Source organism: Epargyreus clarus, unplaced genomic scaffold, assembly GCF_041222505.1.
Source record: "Epargyreus clarus isolate Ecla_fem2 unplaced genomic scaffold, WU_Ecla_fem_2.2 ptg000010l, whole genome shotgun sequence".
Taxonomy (NCBI): domain Eukaryota; kingdom Metazoa; phylum Arthropoda; class Insecta; order Lepidoptera; family Hesperiidae; genus Epargyreus; species Epargyreus clarus.
In genome coordinates, this window is record NW_027332218.1 from 8,435,122 (window position 1) to 8,449,648 (window position 14,527).

The 14,527-nt window shown below is 33.9% G+C and overlaps 1 protein-coding gene across 1 annotated transcript in view; it reads right to left on the minus strand.

Moving 5' to 3' along the window:
* LOC140745497 (PAS domain-containing protein cky-1) overlaps positions 1-14,527 on the minus strand; it is a 173,269-nt gene that overhangs the window by 13,472 nt on the left and 145,270 nt on the right. Inside the window, exon 9 of the mRNA XM_073077380.1 lies at positions 1,455-1,608. Within this exon, the coding sequence (XP_072933481.1) occupies positions 1,455-1,608 (154 nt within the window). The remainder of the gene's footprint in view (positions 1-1,454; positions 1,609-14,527) is intronic.

Consider the following 14,527-nt stretch of genomic DNA (forward strand, 5'->3'; position numbering starts at 1 on the left):
AATCGCTGCTCTTAATTTGCAACAAGAAGAGTTTTCACCAATTCTACAATATTCATCATAAGATCATTGTCTATTACTTTTATAATTGTCTATTTTTATTTTAAGCAAGTTTGGGGGTTTACCGTTGTTTTGAAAATTTATTAGGGGTACATGGAGCTATAAATTTGAGAAACAGTGTTCTAGAACGATCGATAAGACCCATAACAAACAGTCAAGTGATTTAGATGGAAATTGATTCACCAATTCGATTCGGATCTACTTGTACAGTTTAATTAAAGTTAAATTGATTGCGCTTATTGCTTATGAGTTAATTTATTTTTTATTTAAATTTAAGTTTGTTATCAATTCTATATCTCTAAGTTTTGTATGTTTGTTACTGTTATGTAACAGAAATAACGATTCGGCAGTACATCTGGATTTAATTGCCCATTGGACTAGCTTTGCCCCGCGGTTTCACCCGCGTTAAAATGAAATCTAACAATATCATAAACAAAAAAATCGTCAAGACTAAATGTCTTTCTAATTTGCCTCCTGGAGCCTAATTTAATTTCAAGGTCTTCCTTTAGGATATATAACAATAGCAAAATAAAACAAAAACGCTATGTTTGCCTAAATGTTTTGTTATCCCACGTTTTATAATGACTTCACTGAAACGCGGTCGAAAGGGATAAAAAGTATCCTATGTCCGTCTCCTGGTTCTAACCTACTTCACCACCGATTTTCAGCCAAATCGGTTCAGCTCTTCTTGAGTTATAAAATGACTTTACGGGAACACAGTCGAAAGGGATAAAAAGTATCTTATGTCCGTCTCCTGGTTCTAAGCTACCTCACCACCAATTTGCAGCCAAATTGGTTGAGCCGTTCTTGAGTTATAAATAGTGTAACTAACACGACTTTCTTTTAAATATATAGATTATTTGTAAAGTAAAGGCGACAACTCGCATGTTGGACTACGAATAGTGGTGGTGTCACGGCGTGACAGTACCTTTATAACTTTAATCTATGTGGAGTTGCGGTCATGATAATGTGGTCTGATATAGTCCGCGTAAAACTGCTAGTCCGCTCTGAAAATAGAAATAAATCGCGTCGCCATAGTAAATTGTATGACTACACCTGCTCGCAACAACTTCAGAGCGGACTAGCAGTTTGGCGCGAATTATACCTAATAAAGCAATACTCAGTTCATTTTAGGACAGAGAAACATTTAAATTATAATTAATTAATAAATTTTGTTTCAGATTTGGAAATTTGTGTAGATATTCATATATAACGTCTAAGAGAAGTTACATACGAGCCAGTTCACCGAATTCGTCGAAATTAACTGTCCCTAGTGAATTGGTTTCCTAATATACATGAAAGAGGAGTTATGAGTCTAGGAAAGATAACTTCAACATTTATCACTACCTAATCTTTTATCTATAACTCTGCCTTTGTAAAAATTATAATTCACTCACCTCAACACCTGGTTAGTGCAGACGATGACGGGCCGCTGGGAGTTCTCCAGGTTATCCTTCAGCTGCAGAACTGCGTGAACCCACAGGAACTGGCCGCAGCGGCGCTGCAGTCGGAGGAGGGCGATACAGGAGCGCTCTTGTTCTGATTGCGTTACTGTGAAAAGGATGGAAGAATTAAGATGATGTTTTAATGCATCGAAGGTCGTCGCCAACACATGACTGTCACGTTTAAGAACTTTTTTAATGAGTTCTCGAGTGTGTCGTGTTTCTCCTAATGTTTTCTTTCACCGTTAATAGGTGTTAGTAGGTGATAATTTCTTATTTTCGTTTGAACCTTGGTTCACCCTATTATGAGGCCAAGTTTTAACCACTAGGCTGTCATCGCTTATTTTGTTGAACCAAACGTTCCTGTTGTAAATAGATAGGTACTCTGTTCGTGTGCGTAAAATAAGGTTTCTGATCAGGTAATATATTTAATTTTATTGTCTTAAAAAAATATAACTGAAGATTATAATGTATGTAAATAAATGAACTTGAAACACATTCACAGTTTAACCATATGTACAGTATCACGTGGTGAATATTAAAAAAAAAATTAAGCGTTACCGTGTAAGGACAACTGTATGAGGGTCTCAAATAGGATTAGTAGTCCTATCTTAAATCGGCCACAGCCGTCGAAAAAGTCTAAGCAATTTGTGTGTCTCACTTAGGTATCTAATTCAAACCAGAATATATTGTAGCACTTAACGGTAACACTGCTGTCATAAGGAAAGATAAAATATAAGAAACAATATCGTAAACCGTTTTATCAAATAAGAATCAGATCGCTTAAACCGTCTTAAGTCGTTATTAAAAATTAATCGATCATAGTAATAATGCACTTAATGTTCAACAAGTACACTAACAAGATACCAGAGGCGAGAAAGGTCAGGTGGAATAAAGCTGTCTATACACGATACCTGATTATTAGCTACTTATGACGTCACGCATCGCATCAAGGATGGTAATCATCAAACATATCCGTACACTTTTTTGTGATATAAGTACGTGTTTTTTTAATTACGGAGATCGAGAGATGGAGAGATAGATGCCTGTTATTAATAATCAAACTATCCAATGTTTTGTCTACCAAAGATCAACATTTGACAATTTCGTAATATCTACTAAATAGTGTACAATTTTCATGTTTGGTTTGGATAGACTGATAATAAATAAGGGGCGTAAGTTATTAAAGAAATGTACTTTAATTACAAAATTTAAAACTTTACAATGTTATTTACCTAATTTCTGGCTTTCTTTAAGTGGATAGAACCACTGCATATTACCGTGAGCAATTTTGTATTTTTTACAAGATTATTACATTAATCAAATAGAATAAATATTTTCGGTTTGAGGTAGAATTTCGGTATACAAACAGATGATAAAATTGTTAACTCAATATTAACAGTTTTTAATATTATGTTGTTAATCATGTTTTAATGCGTAATTTTAATTGTACTTGAAAAGATTAACACTGAGTCTTCACCAGATATCAATCAAACAAATGAAAGGTATTCCCCATAGTTCCACCACCATAGAATTTATAACAATTAAAAAAGTTACGATAAAGCTTCGAAATAGAGTGGCGAGTTAATCAGATTACATTAAAGTTTTATTTATAGATACTTATTCTACAGTAGGATACAAAACATCTCATGATATCATTAGATTTATCCAATAAACTTTTTGCATGTGTCCGTTGATGCCAACTACGATAATGGACGAACAAAAACTATCAATTGTTAAAAGTGATATAACAAATAGGCAATCACTAATTCAAAACTGATTGAGTGTGAATCGTAATAATTGAATGGATCTAATATTGGACCATTGTTAATGAACAGATTATCGAGTTTAAGTTAACGTACACTGCCTAACCAGAGAAGAATTCACAAATCCGAAAAGTGACAAGTGGAATATGGAACATTGTAAAATGAACGTTACGATCGTTAAGTGGAGTCTGAAATTGAGTGGGATGTTGTATTATTTGGTACATGACAATGATGTTATGATAACAATTTACGCTGGCCAGATATGGACGGTCAGATGATGGGCTTCGTTGACGCATGACCGTTTATGGAACAATTCAGGTGTCTATCGCCTTGTCATAGATGGCCCGTTTGTTTGTTGATGATTGTGATAAGGTCTAAGTTTATTTTGAAATATTTTGTGGTAGTACTTAGAAGCTATAAGGAGTTACAAATAGGTATTTGAAATATTTAAAGTCTAAAGTCTTAATGGAATTTTGTGTATATTATCAAATACCATATATCTAATAGTTCGATATTTGCATGCACTTTGACATTTGAAATATTCAACATTATAAGGTTTTCATTATTAAGCCATTTTATGCCCCCATTATTTTTTCAAAAATTCAACGGTAATTGTTTAGAATACGAATTGCCGATGAAGTTTACTATGCATATTTATTTCATATATCATATCATATTAATTTAATATATTATTATAAGTATGTTATCTTTTGTTTGTCGTACCCTAAAAATTAAATACCCATAAAACATAAATTTCATTATTTTAAGCATAAAATCGCCTATTTTGATAGCGAAGACAGAACGGATCGGAATAACTACGATACTAAAGTATAATAGGTATGAATATTTAATATTAAACAGAATAACAGAGCTTTAAAACAAGTATGTAAATATGTAAATTAAATGGCTATTCCGTAGGTAAATCATTTTAAAGACACCAGACTTGCAGATTCAAATGAATTATTTGCATGTACACATTTCCGTTCCATATTAAGTGAATTTGTAGGCTAGATTTATTTTTATTGGGTTAATGGTTCGGCTATTAAGCTTTCAAATAAACTGAATAATTTCAGCCTGTTTGGATTTAAATTATGGCGGGAATTTGCATTTAAACTTGGTAGCGTACGAGCTGAGATGAGAAATTCTGTGTAGTATAAGAAGTTACAGATTTTGATATTCAAGCACATGTTTGTATTTATGAGGAAATATTGATGATATGGTTTAAAATGGTAGCTATGTTTTACTGACATAGCTTTTACTAATAAAATTAAAAGTTTTATGACTGTTGTTAGATTAAAAAAAAAACATTTCGATAGTTAAAACCATAAATACCACACGAAAGCAACGTATTCAGATTTAAATATATTTAATGAAGATAATTATATTTTTGTGTTGTAAATATTCTATTTATCTGGTGTCTCGTTTTATTTTAAATCTTTATTCCATAGATTAGCAAAGATTACTCGCTCCTAATAATTGCGTAAAAAAGTTTTGCCACGTCTCCGTGTTAAAATGTCCCTAAAATATTTGAAATAATTATTTATTTATTATGTAAATTACGCAGTATTAGTTATTTATTCGTAAATTTTCTCAAAAAATGTTTTTATTTGTGAAGAATTCAAAAAAATAACTTACTAAAAAGTCGTTTGTGGCTTCATTCAATTTCAAGGCAGCGAAGTATATTTACTAATCTATGCTTTATTCTTAAAGATTATGATAACCCAATGTCAGTAGTCACCATAGACTTAAAATTTTTCCCCTACGCTATGTATCTACGGTAGTTTACTATATCTACTGTTGCTTTACTACGCACAGAATTCCGGGTATTAACACATTAAATATGGTAACCCTTAGTATAAGGCTATTGATTTAGGAAGCTTTGTTATGATAAATGTGACCCTTTTATTCTACTTATGTAACTATTTTTTACAAGAATGGATTGAATTAAAGTTAAATCGTATGTAAGTCAGCCGTCACTCACATGAATACACTGAAAGTGTTCATCATTCACAGTTCACAGTCCAACCACACTGGCTCCACCACCATTCAAGGATTTTTTATATTATAGGAGTAGCAGACGAGCATACAGTCCACCTGATGGTAAGTGGCTACTGCCGCCCATGGACATCTGTAATAAACCCCATATAGGATTAGGTATTCCTACCTGAAGTCGGCCACAGATGCGACACTGCCCCTGAGAACTAAGCTGAAAGGCCTCGGAAAAGTATATCTCCCTTACCACAACCTTCAAACCAGTACAATGCAGCACTTAACGCTGCTGTTATGAGGCAGAAATTGGTGTGGTGGTGGCGCCGCCGGAGTCGAACCACAAATGATTCTATCAACTTCAAACTAATTACTTTTATATAAGTGGATTGCATTGTTGTTAAGTGGTCGCCTCATATGTAGTTCAGTTTATTATTTACAGTTTACCTACCCGGCCGAACGATATTTGCTCTACCACCATTCAAGGAAACTATATCTCTATTTAAGTAATACGTCTATTTTCCTCCGGTCCTAAAACCCATTCTGAAATAAAACCCACCCACCTACGACCCTCGTAAGAAATTTCATTACAATCGTTATTTAGACCGACCGTACATAAATTACAAACGCAAATAAGCGATTAACGAGCTTTCAAGCTGAACCGCTGGTACGGTGACATGAAACGGTGGTCATAAATATGGATACCGTGGTCTAAGGTCGCAATTAAATATGCATTATATTAGCTCTCCAGGACATCCGTGTCGATCTAGGACCTTCGATAGATACTATCGTTTCGATTATGTTGTGACGATTAAAGTTATTGACATAATCCGCGGAGGATTTTGCGTGCGAAATCTGTAAAAGTGTAAAAGTGTAAAAATCTGTAAAAATGCAAATTCGGGATCTTGTGGAGATTATGGTTAAATGGTATTTAAAGAAGTAAAGCTATCAAAGAATAATTTGTTTTAGATAAATATTTTTTTTTATATTTATTAGCTACGGGTCGTGCAGTTACTTAATAGGTAGTCAATATCTTTGAGTGGTTCCAAATATGCAAACGCACAGTTTTAATTTTCGGGTTAAAAATATCCAAATTTTTAACCGAATATATTGGTTATCATCATACTTATTTGCCTTAATATCCGTTCAGTAGTTTTTTGTTACGTATGCGTGAACAGAGGCGGTTAAAATTTAGTTTCGTCATATTTAATTATAAATGGATTCAAATTGTCGTTAACTGAATTAACCTGCATAAACCTATCCATTTTACATTCTTGTTACATTCGAGTGGGTAGTTTGTTTCTGCCCAATTATGAATTTAAATCAATAGCGTAACATTAACGCACTTTGACATTTCAAATGACTTAGAACGTACATTTGCATCTGTAGCACTACCATGAGTTTACAAAAGTATTACTCGCTAGCGACTGCGTAAAATAAATGTATGAAAAATTGTACAGCGCCTCTGGTGGTTACTCGTAGAACTAAATTCCGTAGTGTGAGCCACTCGTAACGTAAAAAAACTATCGAAATCAAATCGCTAGCGAATGTCATTATGATCTATTGCCATACAAATTCGGTCCCATAAGTCATTAATTTGACAGACGTTGTCAAGAAATACCGTAACGATAGTAGTTATGTTATTCACTAGCAAAATGACAATAGTTTTCTATTTACAATTTCTATAGTGGCGTTTCTATGCCAACTCATGGTAGTGCTACTGTATCACAGAACTCCCAATCGACGCTATCCCGATTGTAGGCGTTAATAAATTTATAAGCGATGTAATTCTAATGCTATCTTATCTTATGCTAATAATTACTGGAATTCCCACGAAACATGCCAATATCTGATTGCGATACTTAATAAATCCAATGTGACAGTTGTGGACAAAGAATGGGATTAAATGCTAATATCTTTTAGATAATCTATGCGGCAAATAAACTGTGGAATCGGGGGTGACAGCTGAATTGTTAGCTAGCTAGGCACTCATTTCGTTGGGTAACAGAGTGACAGTTACGGCTTCTGACAATACTCTGGGACTGTTTTGTTCTCGGTATAGCGCAGGTGAATTATAAACATTACCATTCAAATTGGTACATTTGGCTTAAAACGCGCCTTATTTGGAAGTTAGCTTCGAATTAATTTGCATAGGGCAGGAGTATAAAATAATTTTGAGTTTCAACTTCTTTTCCAAAATTAGATTGTGATAGAAAATCAGCATATAAAGATACGTGAAATGTCCAAGAAGAATGTAGTTAGATTTTTATGAGACGGAAGTAGCAAGCGAGCTTAGCTAGATGGTAAGTGGTCACTTCCGCCCATGCACATATGAGCAAATCCATACAGAGTATGATCTACCTGAGCGTGGTCTGAGGACACACATACTCAAGACAACTGGCATCTACAACTTTCCACCGAAATAAAGAACTGCTTTACGCTACAAAGGAATGAAGCGTTGGTACCTCTTAAAACGGAGGATACTAGGTCTAATACAATTTCAATTTATTTTATTTAAAAAATATGTTTATATCACGGCGTGCGTAAATTGACGTTTTACGCACGCTTCGCGTGCGCAAAACCCCCATTTCCGACCCCGTAATATAAAATTTTATACAACACGCGGACGAAAAATGTTTTTCTGACTCGTGTGATTGCAGTCCTCGCCTGCGGCTCGGCCTGCAAACTCACACTTGTCAGAAAAAAATTTTTCGTCCTCGTATTGTAATGTACTATTTTTACACCATACAAAATTATGCCAAAGTTTGAAGAAGTTTAAATTTTGAAGGTATTGGCACCTTTAGCGATAAGAACGTGACCTTTTAAATAGTTTGAAACTTAAAAGTAATTGAATTCTATAATAGGATCCTATTTCTTTACAGGCTAATTTCTCATGTCAACAGTAATTACGGGGTCATTCGAATGATGACTTAAAACACCATTCTTCAACTAATATCCAAATACTCATTCCGTTTACAGTATTGATTCCGTTTTCCGGGTTTTTCAATTATTTTAAAGGATTATCAACTTTATGTTAATGTCACAAAAGATATCGTCATCCATACTAGGTAATGGGAGGTTTGTGAAAGAGTAATGAGGGTTAATGTCGGTCGGTTATTTGTGCAATCTCGAATGTTGGTTTTTGAGTAGATTGACCATGTAAAGATAGCAAACTTAGGACTCTATAAGCTGTTCTAAGATCTAAGAAAACTATAAACATGTTTACTTTTGACACACAGATTTTGTATAGGTAACAACTAAAACAGGACTATTATGTATAGATTTTTAATGTATACCTACATTTTCACTATTTTCAATATACGAATTTTAAAAAGGAGGAATATATGAATTATTAAACATGGAAAAAATTTAATACGAAATATGTTTAGTGTATAATTATTGATCGAAATAAACCGATGCAGCATAAAAATCTAAGCATAAGTATGGTACGTCGTTTTTTGCTGAGATTTTACACTAAAGATCGTTAAGGTCTATTGTAGAAGATAATACTTCTTCACATAATATACAACACAGTTTCACTTCATGACGACCCGCGTGGTGGATCGGTCACCATACCGGTCTGACGTGCATAGGGTCCCGGGTTCGAATCCCGGCCAGAGAGATGATCTAAATGATGAATTTAGATTACTGTTTCTGGGTCTGGGTGTTTGTGTATTTGTCTATGTGTGTGTCCATGGCACCCACGACACACGGAATCCTAGTGTGGGGCTGTAAGTGTGAAAGCGTTTATTTATTTATTTATATCACATAGTTTTATTTAAAAGCAGGACTATTCCCATAGAGTCCAAATTCATGGTGTACCCACCCTAAAGCCGAGAAGAGATTGACGACGTCTATGATTGCGCCGGTCTGGATAACTGCTGGTGTGTTTATCCCTGTAAGATGCTGTTAGTGTGTGCCCCGCCTAAGTGGGTTTGATTTGCGAGCCTATTGCAAACGGCCTACGCTTAGTAAATGAAATTCTAGCGAAACGGATTGAATGGGCGCGTATGTCGTCCGGTAATTGGGTGTATACTCGTATGTTCTCGTATGCTCCACGATAAGGCTAGTAGTAATAGATTAGTGATACGATTTTACTTTACCTCGGTATGCGGTTGAATTCCCGGATAGGAGTCTCTCCCGAATAGGATTAAACTACACGAATCAGAGTTGAACATATTAAACAATACTTGAACTACTTGGTGCTTTATGGCCTAAACTCATGCCTGTAGCAAACCAACCATAGGCTGACGATGATGATACTCCATCACATTACTTAGTTACCATTTGGTAATTGGTACCTAAGTACCAAGGTAATTAATAATTGGTACCAAGTATAAGTTACATTTTCTGCTGCAAGTGAGCTTTGTTCCTCTTCCATAGTTTTATTGAAATTTTTATTTTATAACAAAGTAATTTGAGTTTTTGCTAATTTATTATATTTGCTATTTAACAGAGCTTATGCTTATGGTTATGTATGCGGCTATAATGATTCGAAGATTTTAATATCGCACCCCTTTCTTTCCAAAAAAGTAAAATCATAAACATTTTGAAGCTACAAAAACATCTTATTCGTAAGCAAACCTTCGAATCCCTATCCACAATAGTCACAATATTAGAAAGTGTTCCAATTTCATCACATTTCCTTCAAACAGTCACGAACCCTCATTCAAAAAGAATTCTAGCATTCCGCATTCGTCGTATAGAGTTGAGAATTGTTTTAGAGGTTCGAGAGGTTGGTGATAACATCACTCACGTGGAAGGATCGTTCACACCTGGGGGGTTACTACCATCTCTTAAAACAATATTATTTTAATTATACAGTGAAATTTCGTACCACGACTTCGTTAAAGTAATAATGTTTTTTATAATATTACAATAAGCAGTTTTGTATGATGTCGGTCAAAATTATTCATTCTTTTTTTTGCAGGAAATTTAGTTTTTTTAAACAAAATATGTCAATTTTAGTTGGTTTTATATAATGGATAAGCGAAAAATGAATAATGGTTTAAGTTTGTTCATCTGTGTATGACGGAACATTGTGTTCCGTGATACCCAAAACCGTGGTGCGAAAGAGATGACACTAGTTTAGATATCTCGTTTCCTCTTGGATAAGAAATAGACAAATTACTCATCCTTTTACATCACTCGGCAGGAATAAAACGAAACTGTGTTAAGGAGATCGTGGTACGAAACAAAATAATGTTGATGCAATATTGAAATAAAACTTTCCTGAACAATGATAGTTTTTAAAAGATGGTGGTAAGCCCCCTGAACATCACGCGCTTGTCAACTTTCTCTAAACCGTGGGTTTGCTAGGATTCTTATATTTCGTCATAGGTTATCGAAGGTGACACGTCAGATGGATGTGATTCTGATGTGTCAGCTAGTGAATTTATTACGACACTTTTGTGAGTTAAATGGTATGTGTTAGGTACAACCTACATTTTTATATAATAAAAGTAGTTAGCAAGGCGTCTTATTTTATAATATAAGGGTAGCAGACGAGCTTGCAGTCAACCTGATGGTAAGTGGCTGCTGCTGCCCACGGACATTTATGATCTACCCTAGATAAGATTCGATTTCTACCTGAGGTCGGCTGTAGATATGCCGCTAACCCTGAGCTGGGATGCCTTGGAAAAGTATGTCTCCCTTACCACACCCTTCAAACAAGAACACAGTAGCGCTTAACACTGCTGTAATTACGCATAAAAAAGTGGCTATCTACATAAAATATCTCATCAACAAAGAGCTTTCTTTTTATTATGATACTATTTCCTCACTTTTCAATCGATCAATATATTCATTGCCTAAGAACTTTTTAGAAATGCCTTTTTATCAGTTTATTATAAGTCTACTTCATCTATATTTGAATATTAATATGATAATATAAAAATGTTAGTAAGGTATTAGTCACATCTTGCTTGACAGATATTGCAATCTCGTCAAAATTTAATTTTTAAGGGGTTTCGAAACATACCGCTCGACTAAGCAATAGGTAAATTTAATTTCTAAAAAACTTCAAGCAATTGACGAATAACAACGCACAAATTGTATGCCTTTAGTAGACTCGGTCTTACTAAGTACGTGATACGTCTAATGCAGTGTTTCTCAATATTTGTTGTTTGTTGGTCCCCGAGGGGGTCGCAAAGTCGAATAAAGGGGTCGAAATCGAAATCGCGATAGAAAATAGAAAGAAACAAATTTAGGTTCATAATAAAAATATTTAAAAAATCTATGTATATAGGTATTTACCGGTGATTATAATCATTGATCGAGTAAAAACAAGAAAATTATGAAAATAAATAAAAGTCTAAAAATTTCATAATAGTAACATAATAAAATACAGGTTAGAAAAAACGGAAGGTAAGGGTTCGTGACTTTTTTACATGCTATGGGGATCCTGCCATGACACAGGTTGAGAAACACTGGCCTAAAGGATCCAAGGATATATTTTTATAAAGTACTTTCATTGCATGACGTGATGTGATAGACGTGACGAAACCAACGTTCAACTTCAATGTTATCTCTTTATAAGTCATGAATGACATAAATGAAATACTTGAAATCACAAAAGATCGTTTGATTATTCGTATAGCATGAGATTGCTTAAAGATGTGTAAACAGTATTACAAACACATCATTCATCTTACTATGAAGCCGATTTCAAACAAAATCAACCTTATATCATTTATATAGAGATTACACGAAGCGCACAGAAAAAACTACTTAGATGTCTAATAGAGTCATTTCACATAGAGAGTGCTCTATCATTTAGTGCCTAATCGTCGGTTATTGAGGCTTAAACAAACGTCATTAATCACAGATTGCGAATAAACGAGGCGTTTGCGCAGGAATCTATTACGATTTGCAGTTTTCGCCGCGGGCACTTGTTTAATACACGGCGGCTGATCTGTCAGGGCGGTATGCGAATATGACAGGTAACATAGTAAGATATAAATGATAAATTGTCTCTTCTAATTACGTAAACTGAAGCACTTTTTATATTGTTTAGTTGCTTTATTAAGTAGGAACTTTGGTCCTATAAGTAGACCATAGTTCCGCGTATCTGTTTTTATTGAAATAATTATTAATTTTGATCTCTTGATTTTAGTTAAGTATTTTAGTTAGAATAACTTTTTTAGTGAATTAAAAAAGTGATTTTTAGTAATAGAAATCTTTATCAGGACCTGGAAATTTTTTTGCCTATTAGAAAATATGATATCTGTCAAGTGTCTTCCACCAGCGTTGACACAAATTTGCGCCCGATTTTCCACGACTTTCCTTAATATTTCCTCCCATAACACTTCACATTAGAGTGATTTATTTTGCGCCACCCTGTTTAAGATGTATGAAGCTTCCTTAGCAGCACTTTAGAATATATTTCGTGTACCTTACCACATATTTGTAATTAGTTAACTTATAAATATACTTAACACTAACTGATAGTAAAAGGTTCTATTAAAAAACACTATACATACACACAAAATCTACAAAAAATACCTCTTATATGTGATTTGACGCCGTTAAAAATTTCATTTAAAAATCTTTCACTTGTTGTTTCATTCACTCAATATTATTTTTATTAAGTCGTACTTTAGTTTTGTATTATATTTTTATAAGTAAGCTGCAGGTACATATCGTATTTTTCATGGTTTTTGTTACATTGCCTTAGTTATTTAAATGATATAAAATAAAAGCTGTTCCACACAATTACTTTTGAATGTCAATATTTTGAATCAAACAAGATCAGATATAATCTGTTACAGAAAAACATCTTTCCATCAAAGTTCGTTTACGTTTACATTACAACATCAATTGGCTTACGAAATAAAGCCATGAAGTCGATTAGGCTTATAGCTGGAACATTGCAGTTTAACATTTGCGTATTGTGAGCGAATGTTTTAAATACGATTGTAAAACCAACGTGGGAATATTACATTGGCAACGATAAAACATTGTGTGCATAAATGTTTCTATTATTTTTATTGTTAATGCCGATATAGTTATTGACGTAAACCTTGACTCGATTTGTTCGAGTTATCAACTCAGTTCTGTCCCATTGCTGGGCACAGGTTTCGTTTTAGATGAGAAAGGTTAAGGCTATTTCAAGCGGGGATTTATAGAATTGTTTTTTATATTTATATCTAAATGATGAGGCAGACGGGCTACCCGATGGAAAGCATGGACATTTGCAATACCAGAGGAGTCAAAAAAGAATCGTTAGCTTTGGAGGAGAGCTCATTTTGCACTTTTTTTAAGAGCCCCATGACATAGCGATGCGGAAAAACGTCAGGGGGAAGGTCATTCCACATCTTGCACGATTTTTGACTTCACATTTTTGACTTGTTACAAAATAAGGTTTACAAAATTATAAATCCCTATAGTTAAATTCTATTAACTTTTGAACAAAGTTTAATAAGCGATCTTGGATTATTATTTCCGGAATTGCGCAATGCACTTCTATACAAGCTATTTGGAGGTATTTGAGCATTAAAATTGAAATAAAATGACCCATAATGACTTTAGTGTCATTGTTTTAAACCTGACTTTTCCTTATTGAAGGTCAGAGTAAACTTTAGTGTTTTGATGGTAATGAGATGCCTAACATCCGTTTTGATATTGTTTACAGATTTAAAATAATAATGAAAATGAGTTTTTAATTTTTTTTAATAAATAATGTTTAAATTGTATCAATTTAGATTCACTTAGCAAACGGAAGTGATTGAATATAAGTACTATATTACATTATTATCTATACATATAAATAAAATTTGAGTGTCTGTTTTTAATATTGAAATAACAACTTTTATATCACGGCGTGCGTAAATTGACGTTTTACGCACGCTTCGCGTGCGCAAAACCCCCATTTCCGACCCCGTAATATAAAATTTTATACAACACGCGGACGAAAAATGTTTTTCTGACTCGTGTGATTGCAGTCCTCGTATTGTAATGTACTATTTTCTACATGCATATGAATATACATACGATACATACACCAAAATAACATTTTTTACAATTTTTGTCTGTCTGTCTGTTTGTTTGTTCTGACTAATCCCTAAAATGGCTGGCTGGCCTGCCAAAATCGGTGATTTTGGCAGGACTTTGATTAGCAGGTAGCTGATGTAATAAGGAGTAACTTAGGCTACTTAATCTTGACGATCTTTTTTGTTTATGACATTGTTAAATTTCTTTTTAACGCGGATGAAACCGCAGGGCAAAGCTAGTCCTAACAAATATTATAAATGCGAAGGTTAGTTTGTAACCCTTTCA